Raw genomic sequence first — 15833 nt, 5'->3', positions numbered from 1 at the left:
CATATAAATAAACATTAAAAATAAATAATAAATAAAGGAGTGATCAGACATCACCTGGGAAATGGTAGAGGATTAGGAACTTGATCAGATATTGAGGGTGATCATGTAATTAAACTGACTTAATTAGGGTTCTTGCTAAAACTAGATTTTACAAGGAAGTGCACAGATAGTCCTAGGACACTGAATGGCAAATGCTAGACACAAATTAATGCACACCATATGATTTGATATGAAGTTCAAAAACAGGCAGAATTACAGTTTTATAAGGCAGAATAGTGCTTCCATTTGGAGAGGAGAAAGGAGTAATTTAGATGAGGCATATGAGTGCTTCGGGTCAAGAAATTCATGATAGTGTACTGTACACTTATAATTCTGAACTTGTTTGAATGTATAATTCAAAATGTTTGAAAAAGGAACTCAACTATAATTTCTAAATGTTGGAAAGGACCAACGAAATGAACATAAAGTGTAGGTAAGGGAGGAATAAAAAAGGCAAAATTTAATGGAAAAAAAAGGTGAGGTTTTTTCAAAAAATAAATAAATAAATAAACTTTGGGCAAAGTCTGATTTAGCACTCCACCTACTCCATCCATCCTATACCTGTAAGACCTAGGGGAGAGGGTCACATCTTTTATGTGAGGGGTTTCTAAGCTGATTCCCCATTGAAGTAGAGCAGTATTTGAAATGTATTCTGAGTTTATTTTGTTTATTTTGTTTGTTTGAATTATGCTAGTGCTTTAGATCAAAAGTTGAATCTCACTTTTTAGGCAAGTCAGATATTAGTTTTCAAGAGTTTTCTGAAAAATGATTGTTTTCCTGTTCTGTCTTTATCTTTCCCAGAGCTAGTCCTAAGTTTGATAAGAAAAATCCTTGGGTGTATGTGTATGTGTTGGGGGAGGCAGAGGATAATATTCCTGATCTGTTCATATTTTTTCCCTAGCACTTATCACCAGCTGATAGAATACAAATTTATGTGTTTATTATCTGCTTGGCCCTTAGAAAGTGATAAAAAATCTAAGGTATGGGGCATTTTCTGTTCACTGCTCTCTCCTCATTGCCTACTGTTATGTTGCAAAGAGAAGGACCTTCAAGATACTTGCATAATGAATGAAGGCATAGGCTGATGTAAGGATTTGAAGGCAACTGGGGCTAGGTGGTTTTGCCAGCTGGATGAACTCAAAGATGTCTGAATTAAATAAACCATTTGTGCTGGGGATCCTCAAGAACACCCTTACGCTCTGCAATGCAGTAGGATGCACAAGACTCCTGCTGTTAAACCCGTTATGGTTTATTACAACCAAACGATACAGATTAGAATCAGCAAAGGGATAAGTAAGACACAGGATTAATTCCAGGACAAACCAGGCACAAGCATCCAGGTGTCTTTTCCCAGTGCAGTCAAATGGGCATTGCTTAATATTCCTAGTAATAATAAATTACCAAGGAAGCTCACCTGATATAGTAGGCTGTTCAGTTGGGCTGTGGTAACAAAAATATAGATTGGGTGGCTTGTCAACAACAGAAGTTGCTCACAGTTCTGAAGGCTGGGAAAACTCAAGATCAAGATTCCAGCAGATGTGGTGTCAGGTTAGGGCCTACTTACTGATTAATGAAGACAGTCTTCTCACTGTGTCATCACATGGCAGAAGGGGCAAGGTAGCTCTTTGGGGTCTCTCACAAAGGCACTAATCCCATAATTACCTCTCAGAGTCTTCACCTCCACAAACTGTCACACTGGGGACTAGGTTTCAATATATGAAGATGCAGGGAGGTGCAAACATTCAGTCTATAGCACCTGAGCTCTGGTGTCCTAAGGTTTTATTGTGGGTCAGTCCTGTAGGCCTACACCACCTGCATGACTGACTTCAGCCACTTAGGCTCCAGCCTGAGTTCAAACTGTTAGAACATTGCCATAAATCATGTTGTTAGCATAAACTATCTGGAATTCACCCAGACTGGTATTGTGTGACCCAAGGCCTCAGGCATACAAAAACATTCTTACCAGGCAGGATAGTCCATGGACGTCTCCCACAAGCCCAGCCTAGAGTAGGTCTGAAGACAGGCCTTTCTCAGGAAAGTGCAGGATTTGAGCAACCCAGACCTGGGTTAATCATTTCTTGCACATCACCTTGTCACGGTCATCCAGGTATGTTAGAGAGTAACAGTAACCTCAGGAGTTCAGGCTTTTGAGGTAGAGTAACCTGTATTCAGACTCTGGCTCTTCCTAATTGGTGATCTTGGGTCAGTGACTACTCCTGTCTCAATGTAGGTTGCCTCGGCTGTTAAATGGCAGTAATAGTAACTATGTTGATAATCCTTTGAGCTACCACTGCTTGTGGCACAGAATAGATACTCCGTAAGTGGCGATTGTTATGTATATTTCTGTAGTATACTACTCTACAGTTTCTAACGGCTTTTATGTAATACAGCTTTATCTTTTGCAGAGAGCTGACTAATGAATAATGCTTCATGATAACTGAGTGATGCCTGTTGCTTAAAGATTGATGGTACGTGGCGAGAATCCACTGGTACTTAAGAGGAATTGAGATTGACCTCTGCTAAATTCAGACACCATCTTGAGGGACTTTGGGAACGAGAAGGGTTTAGTCAGATTTTACTGTCACACCCACAGGATGCCAGCCATTGATCTTTTCTCCTGTGGTAAGTCCTTTTTGATGCTCCTGTCAGGGACTGGTTTAAACTGGCCTGTGAACGGCCTGTCTTGTCAAGGTCTAAGCAGTCCTGTTTCTGTGCTAAGAGAGGGCTTAAGTAGATAAGAACATCCTGATGTCTGAATCCTTAGATTTGGGAAGGAGGGATAAGGATGTGGGAGATGTTCTGCTTAATCAACATGAGATGCTTTTTTTATGTGAGATTCATTATTGTTGGCCAAAGAAAACAACAACTTTGGGGCACCTGGGTGGTTCAACTTCAGCTCAGGTCATAATCTCACGGTTCATGAGTTCAAGCCCCACGTTGGGATTCTCTCTCTCTCCCTCTGTCTGCCCCTGCCCCACTTCTGCTCTCTGTCTCTGTCTCTCTCTCTCTCAAAATAAATAAGTAAACTTAGAAAACAACATCTTTACCTGTCTAAACTTTAAATTTCATTGTCTATAAAATGGGAATATTAAACTCTTCCTCCCAAAGCCCAAACCCTCCTTCTGGTTTCAGATGAGGCAGGCTGCTTAGCCTGTGTGTCAACTCTGGAGTGGCTTCTAGGCTTGTGAGTAGAAACTTTGGGTAGCCTGGGTTCTCAGGTTTTATTTCTTCTTCCTAAGGTCATCTTTTTCAAGATTTTTTCTGTCTTCATGAGGAGAAATCAGAGGGAGAAAGGACAGTGACTAGGTGTCTGACAAATTATTCTCAGGTAAGTAGGAAGTTTATTCTTTTATAAAAGTACATGTTCTTCCTGCCAGATAGACCTGTTTTTTTCTAATAGAACACAGAGTTTCTTTGTGCATATAGGGCCTGCATAGGGACTGAATACCCAGCTAAATTTCCTCAGGTTTCAGGATATTTTATGTGGTTGACAGATGACATAAGGAGATGATACTGTTATCGCAGTATCTACTCATTCAGTCCAACTCTCATTCGTGTTGATTGTGTGCTCTTGTCTTGCTTTGATACTCTATGAGGGAGTGGACATGTGTTTTTCAGAATTTGTGCTGTCCCTGGAGGAATGATTCATTCATTGCCAGCATTTATTGTGTCTGTAATGTACTCAGACCACGGTAAATCCTGTCATTAGAGAAAAATAAGATTAGAAAAGAGTACAGTGTAGCTGTGGTGAGATACCTGCAGTCAGGTGAATGAGGTGCTCTTAAAGCTACATGACTGGATGAGCTCACCAGTGAATATGTCCAGGTAGAGAGGAGAATGGGCACGAGGACCCTCAAGCCCTGGAAGAGATGGGGGGAGAACATGGAAACCTGTCTAAGCTTTGGGTCTCCCATTCTCTTTCTCCAGTGAACATTGGTTTAGATGGCAGTTGCTTGATGCCAGAATGTTTGTGATGGTTTAGGATCTGGTGATCCTTGAGGATGTGGCTGTGGAATTCACCCAGGAGGAGTGCACTTTGCTGGATCCAACTCAGAGAAACCTGTACAGAGATGTGATGCTGGAGAACCACAAGAATCTGGTTGCAGTAGGTAAGGCTGGTACCATTTCTTCATTTAGCTTTTTCTGGAAGAAATCGTTCCTTTTTTTTTTTTTTTTTTTTTTTTTTAAAGGTAGGCTCCATGCCCATTGTGGGGCTTAAACTCAAGACCCTGAGATCAAGGGTCGCATGCTGTACCGACTCAGCCAGCCAGGCGCCCCTTGCTTAACTGTGTCCTAGTGTCTGTGCTGACTACTGGCAATGCAGTGCTAAAAAGAGCAGATGTTGTTTCTGCTCTCACTGACCTTACCTTGAAGTGACTTCCTCTTGAAAACGAAGATCTGTTCATTGTACTGGCCTTATTGTCTGTATGGATTGAAAGGCTTAGGACTTAAAAAACTTGTATACAAGTTTGAGCCTGGGTTTTAGGGGAAAGATCGGCACCTTTTTTGGTGAGCAATGAGGAAGTGTGTGCTTGTATTTTAGTTTCATTTGGAAGTTTATTGGTTTGAAAAAAAAAAAAGAAAGAAAGTTTATTGGTTTGATAAAGTTAGCACAAACATTTTGTTTCTCAAGTTCTACCTGACCGTATCTGGTGTCCCTGCAGAGCAGAATCTTGATCCTGGTTTGTGGAACTATTTGTCATCCCTTGCATGTTCTTCTCACATCAAGTGTCTTCTTCTGAGAGCCAGGTGCTAGCTATGCAGACCTGTTCTGAATTTCAGGTGGAACAAGAAGGAAAGCTGAGGATAGTGGGAGAAGTTCTGCAAAGTAAGGGAAAAGGGAGATGTGATTCTTTATGAAAAACAGCAGGAATCCATGAGAGCTGCAGTCCATTTGGAAATGTTAAACAGGAAGCTTTTGAAGATGGATTTTTCCTGAGAAGGCTGGTGCCTTTGGTTTCTGAGGTTCCTTGGGTCCTTCAGACTTCTCTTTAACTTTTCATCTACTTTCTGAAACTTCCTTTTGACCTGACAGTAAGATCTATTTCTTCTTTAAATTCTGCATTTAGTTCTTCATTCATTTTCTTTCAACTTTGTTTTCCTGGTTATGTTGCTCTCTGTTCACCATCAGTCTCGACATGTATAGAATCATTTCTTAGAGAGTCACCTACCACTTTGACCAGCACCCTTTTTCATTGCCAAACTCTTAATATAGTCAGACTTTTCAATCTCTATGTGTTCATGTCTTTTTTATTTTGTAATCTATATTAAGTCAGTCTTTGAAAATAAATAGGCATTGGTCTTTATTTTTAACAACTTCTTTCCATCATTTATTCCTCCAAGACCTTAATTTTTTTTTTTTTAATCTTGTTTCAGATTGGGAGATTTGTCTTAATACCAAATGGTCAGCACTTCAGCAGAATATTTTGCAGGGGAAAACACCCAATGGGTAGAAATGGTAAAATTCACAGTGTGTAATTCCTTGCCTTCCACAACAGTGGAAGTTTGGAAATTCCATAAGATAGAAAAGCAGCACAAAACCATAACAGACACTTGGGGCTAGTGTTATTCATCCTAAATGAAACTGTTTCTCATAGAGTCTCTGAGCATTATGAATTTGACAAGCACTTTAAACACTCCCCAAAATACATTCACACATTGTTTGCTCAATATTTCATATATAGAATTCAGATAAAGTTTTTGAAAAGTAATTTCATCTTGATCAGTTATCAGCTAAATGCTATAAGAATCCCTGTGAAAGTAAGACTACAAAAGGAAAAAAAAGACTACAAAAGAACTTTTTAGCAGAATGGTCTCTTCATTCTGCTTGAAAGCACTTAGGTCTGGAACCATGTGTTGCATACAGTGAAAATGGAAGAGAAAACAAAAACTTTAGTCATACTGATTGGTTTCCTCTATAGCATAACAATTCAAGGCAGAGGAGAGGATCTCTGAATGTAATAAAGCTGGAAAACTTTTATAAGACCTCACCAATCTGTTCATCAACAGGAGAGAAACACATTGGAGAGGAATTGTTTAACCATTGGGAAGAAACCTTGAGTGAACACTGCTGCTTTAAGACTTACAAGAGAGCTCACAATAGAAAGAAAACTTGTGTGATCAGTGTGTAAAAGCCTTTACAAAGAACTCTGCCTTTATCCATACAACAAAACTGATAATGGAGAGAACCCTCCTAACTGTAATCAGTGTGAAACACCTTAAGCCAAAATGCACATCTGGTTCACAAGAAACCTTGTACTCCAAAGAAACCTTATACATGCACTGTCAGAAAGGAATTCCTTCTTCCTCACACCTTAGAGAATATGTAAGAATTCGTAGTGGAGAGAGGCCATATGCCTTTAAGAAATGTGGGAAAGCTATTTATCATTCTACAAGCCTTTTTGTACATGTGCAGATTTGCAATAGAAAAAAAGGTCCTATAAATCTAAGGAATGTGGGAAAACCTTTAGTTGATCTTCATATCTTATTCAACATTTAAGAACTCAAAGTGAATTAATGCCTGTGGAATGTAAGAAATTTGACAAAGCTTTTTCTTGTTCCCTAGATCTTGCTAAACATGTACAATTTTATACTAGAGAGTAACATGTTTGCAAAGAGTGTAGTAAAGAGTTTACTTGTTTATCAGAACTGAATACTCACATGTGAAATCACACTGGAGAAAAACCACAAGTGTAGTAAATGTGAGAAAACCTTCACTGATTCTTCAGGTCTTAAACACAGAGGAACTTACACTGGAGAGAAGCCTTATCAATGTGAGGAATGTGGAGAAGCGTTTGTTAGGTCATCACACTTTACTGTACATATAAGAACTCACACTGGTGAGAAGCCTTATCAATGTAAGGAATGTGGGAAAGAAAGCCTTTAGTAACTCATCTTGCTTTGAAAATCCCATGCAAACTCACCCTGAAATGAAACCCTATGATTGTAAGCAGTGTGGGAAAGCCTTTATTTGATCCTCCTTTCTTATTCAGCATTTAAAAATTCACAGCGTAGAAAGACATTTTGAATGTGAGGAATGTGGGAAATCACTTAGATAACTCCTCATACGTTAGTCAACATGAAAGAACACATACTGGAGAGAAGCCATATGAATGTAAAAAATGTGGGAGAGTCTTCACTATTTCATCAGGCCTTACAGTACATGTGAGAACTCACACTGGTGAACGACCTTTTGAATGTAAGGAATGTGGGAAAGCCTTTACTCAACCCACATATCTTATTTGACATTTAAGAACTCACAGCGGGGAAAAGCCATATATAGATGAGGAATGTGGGGAAACGTTTAGTACTTCATGCCTTACTAAACGCATAAGAATTCACACTTGAGAGAAGCTTATGCTTGCAGAGAATGTGGGAAAGCCTTAAATACTTTCTCTTTTTAACTTGTACTAATTCATTATAAAGGTAACCTTATTATGAGGAATGTAGGAAGCCTTTAGCTCTGTCTTGTATTTTACTGTTCAGCTATGATTTCACAGTTCTGAAAAATCTTATAAATGTAAGAAGGGTAGGGGTTTTTTGTTTTGTTTTGTTTTTTTGTTTTGTTTTTTGTTTTTTAGTTTTATCCTTCATTTGGGGGAAATATGAAAGCACACATTTGGTTTGAAAATGTGTGCACATATTTGAAAGCACACATAGGATTTGAAGAGATCCTATGACTGAAAGAGATATAGGAATGTCTTTGATCTTTGTTATTAGGAAACACAACTCACACTGGACAGGAATGGTAAATTATAAATGTAGGGAATGTGGAAAAAGGCTTTGTTAATTTTATTTTACACGTAGTAAGTCATGTTAGATTATGAATGTAAAAGCAATACTTTCAGTAAATAACTTACATATATTTTTATAAAAATTGAAATCCTAAAAGGGTTTTTAAAATGAAAAGCCTTTGCTACAAAGGGTTTTTAAACAAAATCTAAAAGTATAAAAATTTTCACTTACTGCATATAAGAAAATTGATACTTGAAAAGAAAACCAAGAAAAGCATTTTTATTTAAATGAGTTGCCTTTCTGTGTGTGTCTTTTTTTCAAAGTAGACCCACAGTTTTAAAGACTAATGATGTTGAACATCTTTTCATGTACTTATCATCCATTTATTGTTGATGGAGTGTATGTTCAATATCTTTTTTCTCGTTAGAGTCTTTGGTTATTATTAAGTTTGGTTTTCTTAACAGGTTTATTGAGGTATAATTGCCATGCAACAGATTGCACATATTTTAAGTGTACAGTTTAAGTTTTAATGCATGCACATATCCATAAAACCATCAGTTGTTTTCCTGTACACTAACAATGAACAAATAGAATTTGAAATTGCAAACACAATACTGTTCACACAACAAAATATGTACTAGATCTCTCTAGATCTAGAGGAATACTGCAAAATTCTGATGAACAAAATCAAAGAACTTAATGAATGGAGAGATATTTAATGTTCATGGATATACTCAGTAATTGTCAAGGTGTTAGTTCTTCCCAATCTCACTAATGGGTTCAATCCAGACAAAATTCCAGCAACTTATTTTGTGGGTATTGACAAGCTGATTCTGATGTTTATATGAAGAAGCAAAAGACCCAGAATAGCTAACACAGCATTGAAAGAGAAGAACAAAGTTGGAGGACTGAAACTGCCTGCCTTCAAGACTTACTATAAACCTTGGGGCAGCTGGCTGCCTCACTAAGAAGAATGTGATCTTGGGGTCATGAGTTTGAGCCCCACATTGGGTGTAGAGATTACTTAAGATTAAAAAACTAGATTTACTATAAATCTACATTAATTAAAACAGTGTGGTATTGATAAAAGAATAGATCAATGGAACAGAACAGAGAGCTCAAATAGGCCACATAAATAGTCAACTGATCTCTGACAGAGGAGCAAAGGCAGTGGAATGGAGTAAAGATAATTCTTTCCAACATATGGTGCTGGAACAACCAGAAATCCACATGCAAAACCATGAACCTTTACAGTCTATATTTATAAAGATTAATTCAAGATGCATTATAGACCTAAGTAGAAAACACAAAACTATGAACTGCTAGAAGATAACATAGGAGAAAACCTGGATGTCCTTGGGTGTGGCAATCCTTTTAAAATATAACACCAAAATAAATAAATAAATAAAACACCAAAGGCATGATCCATAAAAAATAATTGATAAACTGGACTTTATTAAAATTTCATATGCTCTGTGAAAGACATTGTCAAGCAAGTGAGAAGACGCACAGGTTGGGAGAAAATATTTGCAAAAGACGTATTTGGGTAAAGGACTGTTATCGAAAGTACACAAAGAATATTAAAACAACAGTGAGAAAATAGCCTATTAATAATTGGTCAAAGACCTTAACAGACACTTCTCCACAGAAGATGTACAGATGGCAAATAAGCATTTATGAAAAGAGGCTCCACACCATATGTCACCAGAAAAATACAAGTTAAAAGGAGATCCCACTACACGTCTAGGAGAATGGCCAAAATCTGGAACACTAACAGAGCCAAATGCTTTGCTGGTGGGAATACAAAATCGTACAGCCAGTTTGGAATAGTTTGGTGGTTTCTTATAAAACTAAACATACTCTTACCAAATGATCCAGTATCTAGGGTCCTTGGTATTTCCCCAGAGAAGTTGAAAACTTCTGTCTGTTCAGAAACCAGCACATGCATGGTGTTGGTTTTTTTTTGTTTTGTTTGGTCATGGATGTTTATAGCAGTTCTATTCCTAATTGCCAAAACTTCAGTAGGCAAATGAATATCTTCAGTAGGTAAATAACAAACTGGTGCATCCAGACAATGGAATATCCAGCATTTGAAAGGAATGAACTATCAGGATTTGTAAAGACCTGGACGCACCTTTCATTCACATTACTAAATGAAAGAAGCCAATCTGGAAAGGTTATATCCTTTATGATTCCAACTCTATGACATCCTGGAAAAGGCAAACTTGGAGATCAGTGGTTGTCAAGAGTGGAGGGAGGTGGCTGGGGGTATGAATGGGCAAAGCACCTGGGATTTTGAAGGCAGTGAAAATACCTTGTATGATGCTATAGTGGTGAATATGTCATTCTATATTTGTCGAAACCATAGAATGCACACCAAAAGTGAACCCCAGGGGACTGTGCCTGGTTATGACATGTCAATGTTGGCTCATCAGTTGTAACAAATTAACCACTCAGGTATGAGATGTTAGTAATGGTAGAGGTTATGCATGTGTGGGGGCAGGGGTATATGGGAAATCTGTGTACCTTGCCCAGTTTCACTGAACCTAAAACTTGTTTTAAAAAAAAAAGTCTTAAAGTGAATAGAGATCTTGAACCCCCAAACTGTGGGCAGGGAGCAAGATGAAATAGGTCTCTAAAACTACTCAGTTAAAAATATGGTCCTACGGGAAAGCAAGTATGATTCAGGTAGCAGAACTCCGCAAAGAATCAATCATTCCTGTGGCTCAGTGGTGTCCCTTAAGGAATAGGCAAGATGTTCCTGTTTGACCTTCAGAATTGCTACGGACCATTGGCTGCAGTGGGTCTTCCATTCTTCCCACCGACTCACCCCCTTTCTTTCTATGATAAGCAGCCAGCATTTTATTATTTTTTTTAAGTTTATTATTTTTTTCAGTCTTCTCTTCACCTAGTGGGGCTCAAACTCCTGAGCCCAAGATCAAGAGTCATGTGCTCTTCCAACTGAGTTAGCCAGGTGCCTCCCACCCATTTCTTAATGTGAATATCTCTTCTGATTATCCTTTCCTTCTCTCACAATTATATGTTGAGTGTGTGGGGAGTAAATAGCTTGTCTCTTTACTTCACAAATCTTCAAACTGAGAATAACATACTCAAGCCAAACCTTTTAAAATAGCCTTTTCCAGATTGGCCCTGACTTGGACGTTAAGATTCTGGACATAGAACTTGAGTCTGATACTATAGGCACAAGATTTTGGCATGGTTTTAATAGGCAATGACTATTGTATGTGTGGAGGTACATAAAAAATTTGTGGCAGATTGATGGTTTTAAAACATGGCCCACAAATTCTTTGACATTGTTGCCTTCCCTTGACTTTTACCTAGAGGAGTACAATATAAATGATGCCATATAATTTCCCAGTCTAGGCCATAAGGGGCCATGCAATTCCCTCCTGGTTATCTTCGCATGTTCTCTTTTGGGATACTCCCAGTTAGTATTCTTCCCTTGGAAACAAGGAGTTATGCTGTAACATGGAGGGGCTACGTGGAGATGCTTCTCTCAGCAGTCCAGCTGCTCTCAGCCTTCTAGCCATTTCAGGGAAGGCACCAGATGCATGTATGCGTCCCCAGATGACTCCAGCCCTTGGCTTGAGCTGTGTGAGTCTTCCCAGGTAAGGAAGGCCCTGGTCATTGTAGGGCAGAGACAAGCCATTCATTCATTCCCACTGCATCTTGTCCAAATTCCTGACCTATGATCTGTGAAAATAACAGAATGGTGGTGGTTCCACACCAGCACTTTTCAAACTTTTTGACTTCAGGACTCCTTTATACTCTAAAATTGAGCATCTTCATTTTATGGGCATTGTATCTATGAGTATTTGACATATTAGAAAATAAGACATGTTTTAAATTTTTGTAACTAATTTCATAGTGTACCTAACATTTATGAATAACTTTTTCAAAATGAAAACAAATGTGAGAAGTGAGAGTCTCTTCTTGTCCAAACTTCAGTGAGGGTCCTGAACCTTCTCCTGGGTCCATCTGTGCACTTCCTTGTAAAATCCAATTATAGCAAGAACCATGCTAACTCAGCAAGAGTTTCCCATTCTCCATTAATGAGCATTCTTGATACCTAGTTGGGTTCCTCATCCTCCACCATCCTTCAGGTGGTTTCTAATCACCCTGGCCTGTCTTCAGCAAAGATTCTGTTAGGTCAGTTCAGCCAGAATCCCCCTTACCCCTGATCTTTTCTCAATAATTTTCCACCCACTGACCTGTGTATCCTGTTCCTTGGCTGTAAGTTCCAACTTACCCATGCTGTATTCAGACTTAAGCCCAATCACTCCCCTTCCCCCTCACTGCAAAGACTTGTTGCAGTGGTCCCTATACCTGTCTTAACGGCTGAAAAAAGTCCACTTTACCATCTTTAACAGGTGTCTTTAAGTATTTTTTCTTCCTTACCAGATGAGTGACAAGTTTTACAAAAAAATTTTATAAATCATTTTGCCTAGCTTAATGACAACTGGAGTCTCGTACCTGCTTCTGAATTCAGTTTTTTCCCATAAGTTGTTTCGGATGAAGTATATATAGAAAATTCGGTTTCAGTGAGCTATATAATTGGAAAAAAGAAGTATTTTCAGATAATTTTGGATATTTGATACTTCACCAGAACTCAACTAATGTGTTTCTTAAAGATGCACTGTGAAGTATAAAGTTCTGTCAGTGAATTCTTCCTATTCTGTTACATTAAAGTCCATTGATTTTTCTCGTATTTTGAATCGATATTTTACCCATGTGCGACCTTGTGCCATCATGTGTTAGTCATATGGGAAATAGTTCACTACGTTATGCATATTTTTCAAATGTTGGCCTATTTTATTATCCAGCATCAAACATCATACATTAATACAATTATTGATCGTAGCAGAAAGGTTTGTAAATGTTAAGAAACAGCCAACATCATGGTCCCAGGTATATATTTTCTAAATTTTCTGTTGCCTCAAGGACATTTTTAAGGAAAACTGGATTTTTTATTTCTCATGAATATGTGGCAATAAGGAATATAATGTGGCACTTGCCGCCACTGCCTTGATTTCTGCTAAGGTGCCAGCACTTTTACCCACCATTGCTTTTATATCATCAATACAAATGTCAACACGATGAAAAGGTAAATAATAGAACTATTTTAACAATAGTCTTGGCCTCACAGACTGAAAGTGTCTGGGGTCCCTCAGCAGGCTGGCAACCACATTTTGAGAACCGCTCTTATATATGACCATGTTTGGAGTGGTTTGTTATACTGCAGAAATAACTATAACAGCCTTAACTCTCTTCTTCATTGTTAGTCTCTTCAGTGGTCTAAACTATTAACTGGGAAAATCCCAGGGTTCCAGTGTGCTTCAGAAATTGGCTTTCTTTTTGCCCAAGTAGAGTATGTGTGTTACAGGCTCAGTCTGGAGCCTGACTAGAGCTGGAGTGTGGGTCCTCTCCCTTGTTGCTTTTGAGCTGTGTGTTTGGGGTACTTCCTTAGCCTCTCCTAAGTCCCATTTCCGTTTGTCAAATGAGATCATTAATACGTCAGATGCTTTTGTTACTAAATGCCACAGAAACAGATTTCTAACAGCCTTGACTTAAAAGGGCTGGTGAGAGCTCACAGTTATTTTGCACTTACTGTATGCTCTGAAAGCTTTCCATGGATTGAGTCACTTCATCACAGCTCTCTGAGGGAGCCTCTGTTCTTATTCGGTTTTATGTGATTTATATGACATGAAGTATCCTCTATCATTTCTGTTGGATTCTAGTTCAGTGTTTCACTTTAAACCATGCAGTTTTTAGAGCTAACAGGAACCCTAGTCGCTGACTCCAGGCTTTGTGGCCTCATCCAGAATTAACAATAGCCAAATTGTGTTCCTCCAGGTTCTATATTACAAGTGGACAGATTTTCAGAATTATTGTGTTCCTCTGGGCGAGAACTCACAATTAGAACACAGGTATCTCCACACAGAAACCCATTGTTGATGTTGCAGCTGACCCAGAACTGCCAGCAGAACTGAATCTGCCCTTGCTTTCAAGATGTGGCCAACAACTGATTGTAAAGAATGTGAAACACGCATTTTGACGAAAGTGAATAGTTAGGACAGTAGACAGTCGTAGGCTGGGTCTTGACAGGAATGAAGACAAGCCCGTGGTTTTGCAGCTGTGAATGAATAATTTTTATGAGTTTTTTTTAATAGTTTTAATAATTTTTATCTCCCTATTTTACTCCTCCCGTTTATTTCCCCTCTCTTACTGTGGAAATTACACAGCAAATTTCATCCATTTGATTTCACATCATGTACAGTCTTTTTGTTGTTTTTCTAAGTTTATTTATTTTGAGAGAGAGAGACAATGTGAGTGGGGGAGAGGCAGAGAGCAAGGAGGAGAGAATCCCAAGCAGGCTCCCCTCTGTCAGCACAGAGCCCGATGTGGGTCTCCATCTCTATGAAACTGTGAGATCATGACCTGAGCCTAAACCAAGAGTCGGACCCTCAACCAGCTGAGCCACCCACACGTCCCTATACAGTCTTGTTAGACATCAAATATTTCAGAACATGAGTATGACAATAATTAAGGACATGATTTTATTATTATTAAATAATGACATCATTATTATTATTATTATTATTATTAAGCCACTTACTCACTAGATCCCAAGATAAACCTGAAAACTCCGCCCAGTGGTTGGTCGCAGAGACCTATTAAGTCAGAGTAAAATCATATCAGAACAAGACTGACCTTTTTGCTTCTTAGTAGTTGTTCAGATTTAGAGCCACAAAAACTCCAGGAGAAATAAAAGGGATGTATATTTTCTCCTTTGTTTTGGCACTAGTAACAGTACAGATGATTTAATTTCAGGTTATCCCAGTTATATGTGCTGATTTTAAGGAATCTCAAGAAAATGAAAAATTTGTTACTGTCATCAAGAGTACATGTGTCTATTATAAAAAAAACATAGCATTTGACAAGGGAAGGTAGATAATTTTAAAGTATACATGAGCATTTAATGAAGCCAGAAGTTTTAGTTTTGGAATCCTGAAATCCCTCAGGTTTAGTTTCTGGAAATTTGTATTGAAATACGTCTCCGTTCTTACCCCATATGTGGTACAATGATCTTGGTATTAGTGGTGAGAGGGACTTTTTTTTTTTTTTAATGTTTGTTTATTTATTTGAGAGAGAGAGCAGGGGAGGGGCAGCACTGACAGCAGAGAGCCCAATGCAGGGCTCGAACCCAGGAACCGCAAGATCATGACCTGAGCCAAAGTTGGATGCTTAACCGACTGAGCCACTGAGGTATTTTTGTTTTTTAAATGAAAATTCTGGGGCACCTGGGTGGCTCAGTTGAGCGTCCGACTTCAGTTCAGGACATGATCTCACAGCTCGTGAGTTCGAGCCCCACGTCGGGCTCTGTGCTGACAGCTCAGAGCCTGGAGTCTGCTTCAGATTCTGTGTCTCCCTCTCTCTCTGCCTCTAACCCACTCGCATTCTGTCTCTCTCAAAAATAAACCTTGAAAAAAATTTTTTTAAGAAAATTCTAAAGTAGAAATTTTTTTTTTTTTGATCTGAAAATTTGGTCAGTAATAATGCACAGATTGGAAATACAGAGGTTTCTAATCAAAGAAGAGTTACCCATTGAGATTGAAGGCTTGTTTTCAGTTTGAGGTCTTTTTTTTTTTTTTTAAGAGATCAAAAGATTCTAGGCAAATGCATGGCAAAGTGTTCCTGGATTTGTAGGAGCCTATGGTGGGTTGGTATAAATGTAGTTATTCTAACATGACTTTTACAAATGCTTGTGAGGAAATCTCCAGCATTTCTACACTGCTTACCCCAAACCTAACTGGACTGTCAAAGCCCATAAGGTTCCCAGTAAGAGAAGCCTATGTCATTAGTTCTCAAATGAGATTCATACAAATGGGAAATTCACATCTGGTGCAGTAGTTTTATGCCAACCCCATTCATGTCCCCAGGTTCTGCTTGGCACTTTGAAGGCATCTTGTGTGGGTTCCCTTCACTTACCTTTGACATAAAAATCGGTGCAACACCCCACACCCACTCCCCTGCCCCAA

At 38.6% G+C, this 15833-nt stretch overlaps 2 protein-coding genes and 1 pseudogene across 5 annotated transcripts in view; all 3 read left to right on the top strand.

The window, feature by feature from the left end:
* Nucleotides 1–2529: 2529 nt before the first annotated feature.
* The window catches only part of LOC112852544 (zinc finger protein 426-like), a 39442-nt gene continuing 26138 nt past the window's right edge, over nt 2530–15833 (top strand). The window contains exons 1-3 of the mRNA XM_086681684.1: nt 2530–2661; nt 3279–3367; nt 4022–4148. Coding sequence (XP_086537810.1) covers nt 2634–2661; nt 3279–3367; nt 4022–4148 — 244 coding nt within the window. The 5' untranslated portion in view covers nt 2530–2633. The remainder of the gene's footprint in view (nt 2662–3278; nt 3368–4021; nt 4149–15833) is intronic.
* The window catches only part of ZNF177 (zinc finger protein 177), a 45897-nt gene continuing 34160 nt past the window's right edge, over nt 4097–15833 (top strand). For all 4 annotated transcript variants that reach the window (XM_086681333.1, XM_086681332.1, XM_025916196.2 and 1 more), the window contains exon 1: nt 4097–4148. The gene's annotated coding sequence lies outside the window, so the exon portion shown is untranslated. The remainder of the gene's footprint in view (nt 4149–15833) is intronic.
* On the top strand, nt 4798–7991 carry LOC147583791 (uncharacterized; annotated as a pseudogene).

The sequence above is a fragment of the Puma concolor genome, chromosome A2, assembly GCF_028749965.1.
Source record: "Puma concolor isolate L17-30 chromosome A2, mPumCon1.1.hap2, whole genome shotgun sequence".
Classification (NCBI taxonomy): Eukaryota; Metazoa; Chordata; class Mammalia; order Carnivora; family Felidae; genus Puma; species Puma concolor.
Note: the sequence above shows the minus strand (reverse complement) of the source record. Positions and strands in the feature narration are given on the sequence as shown.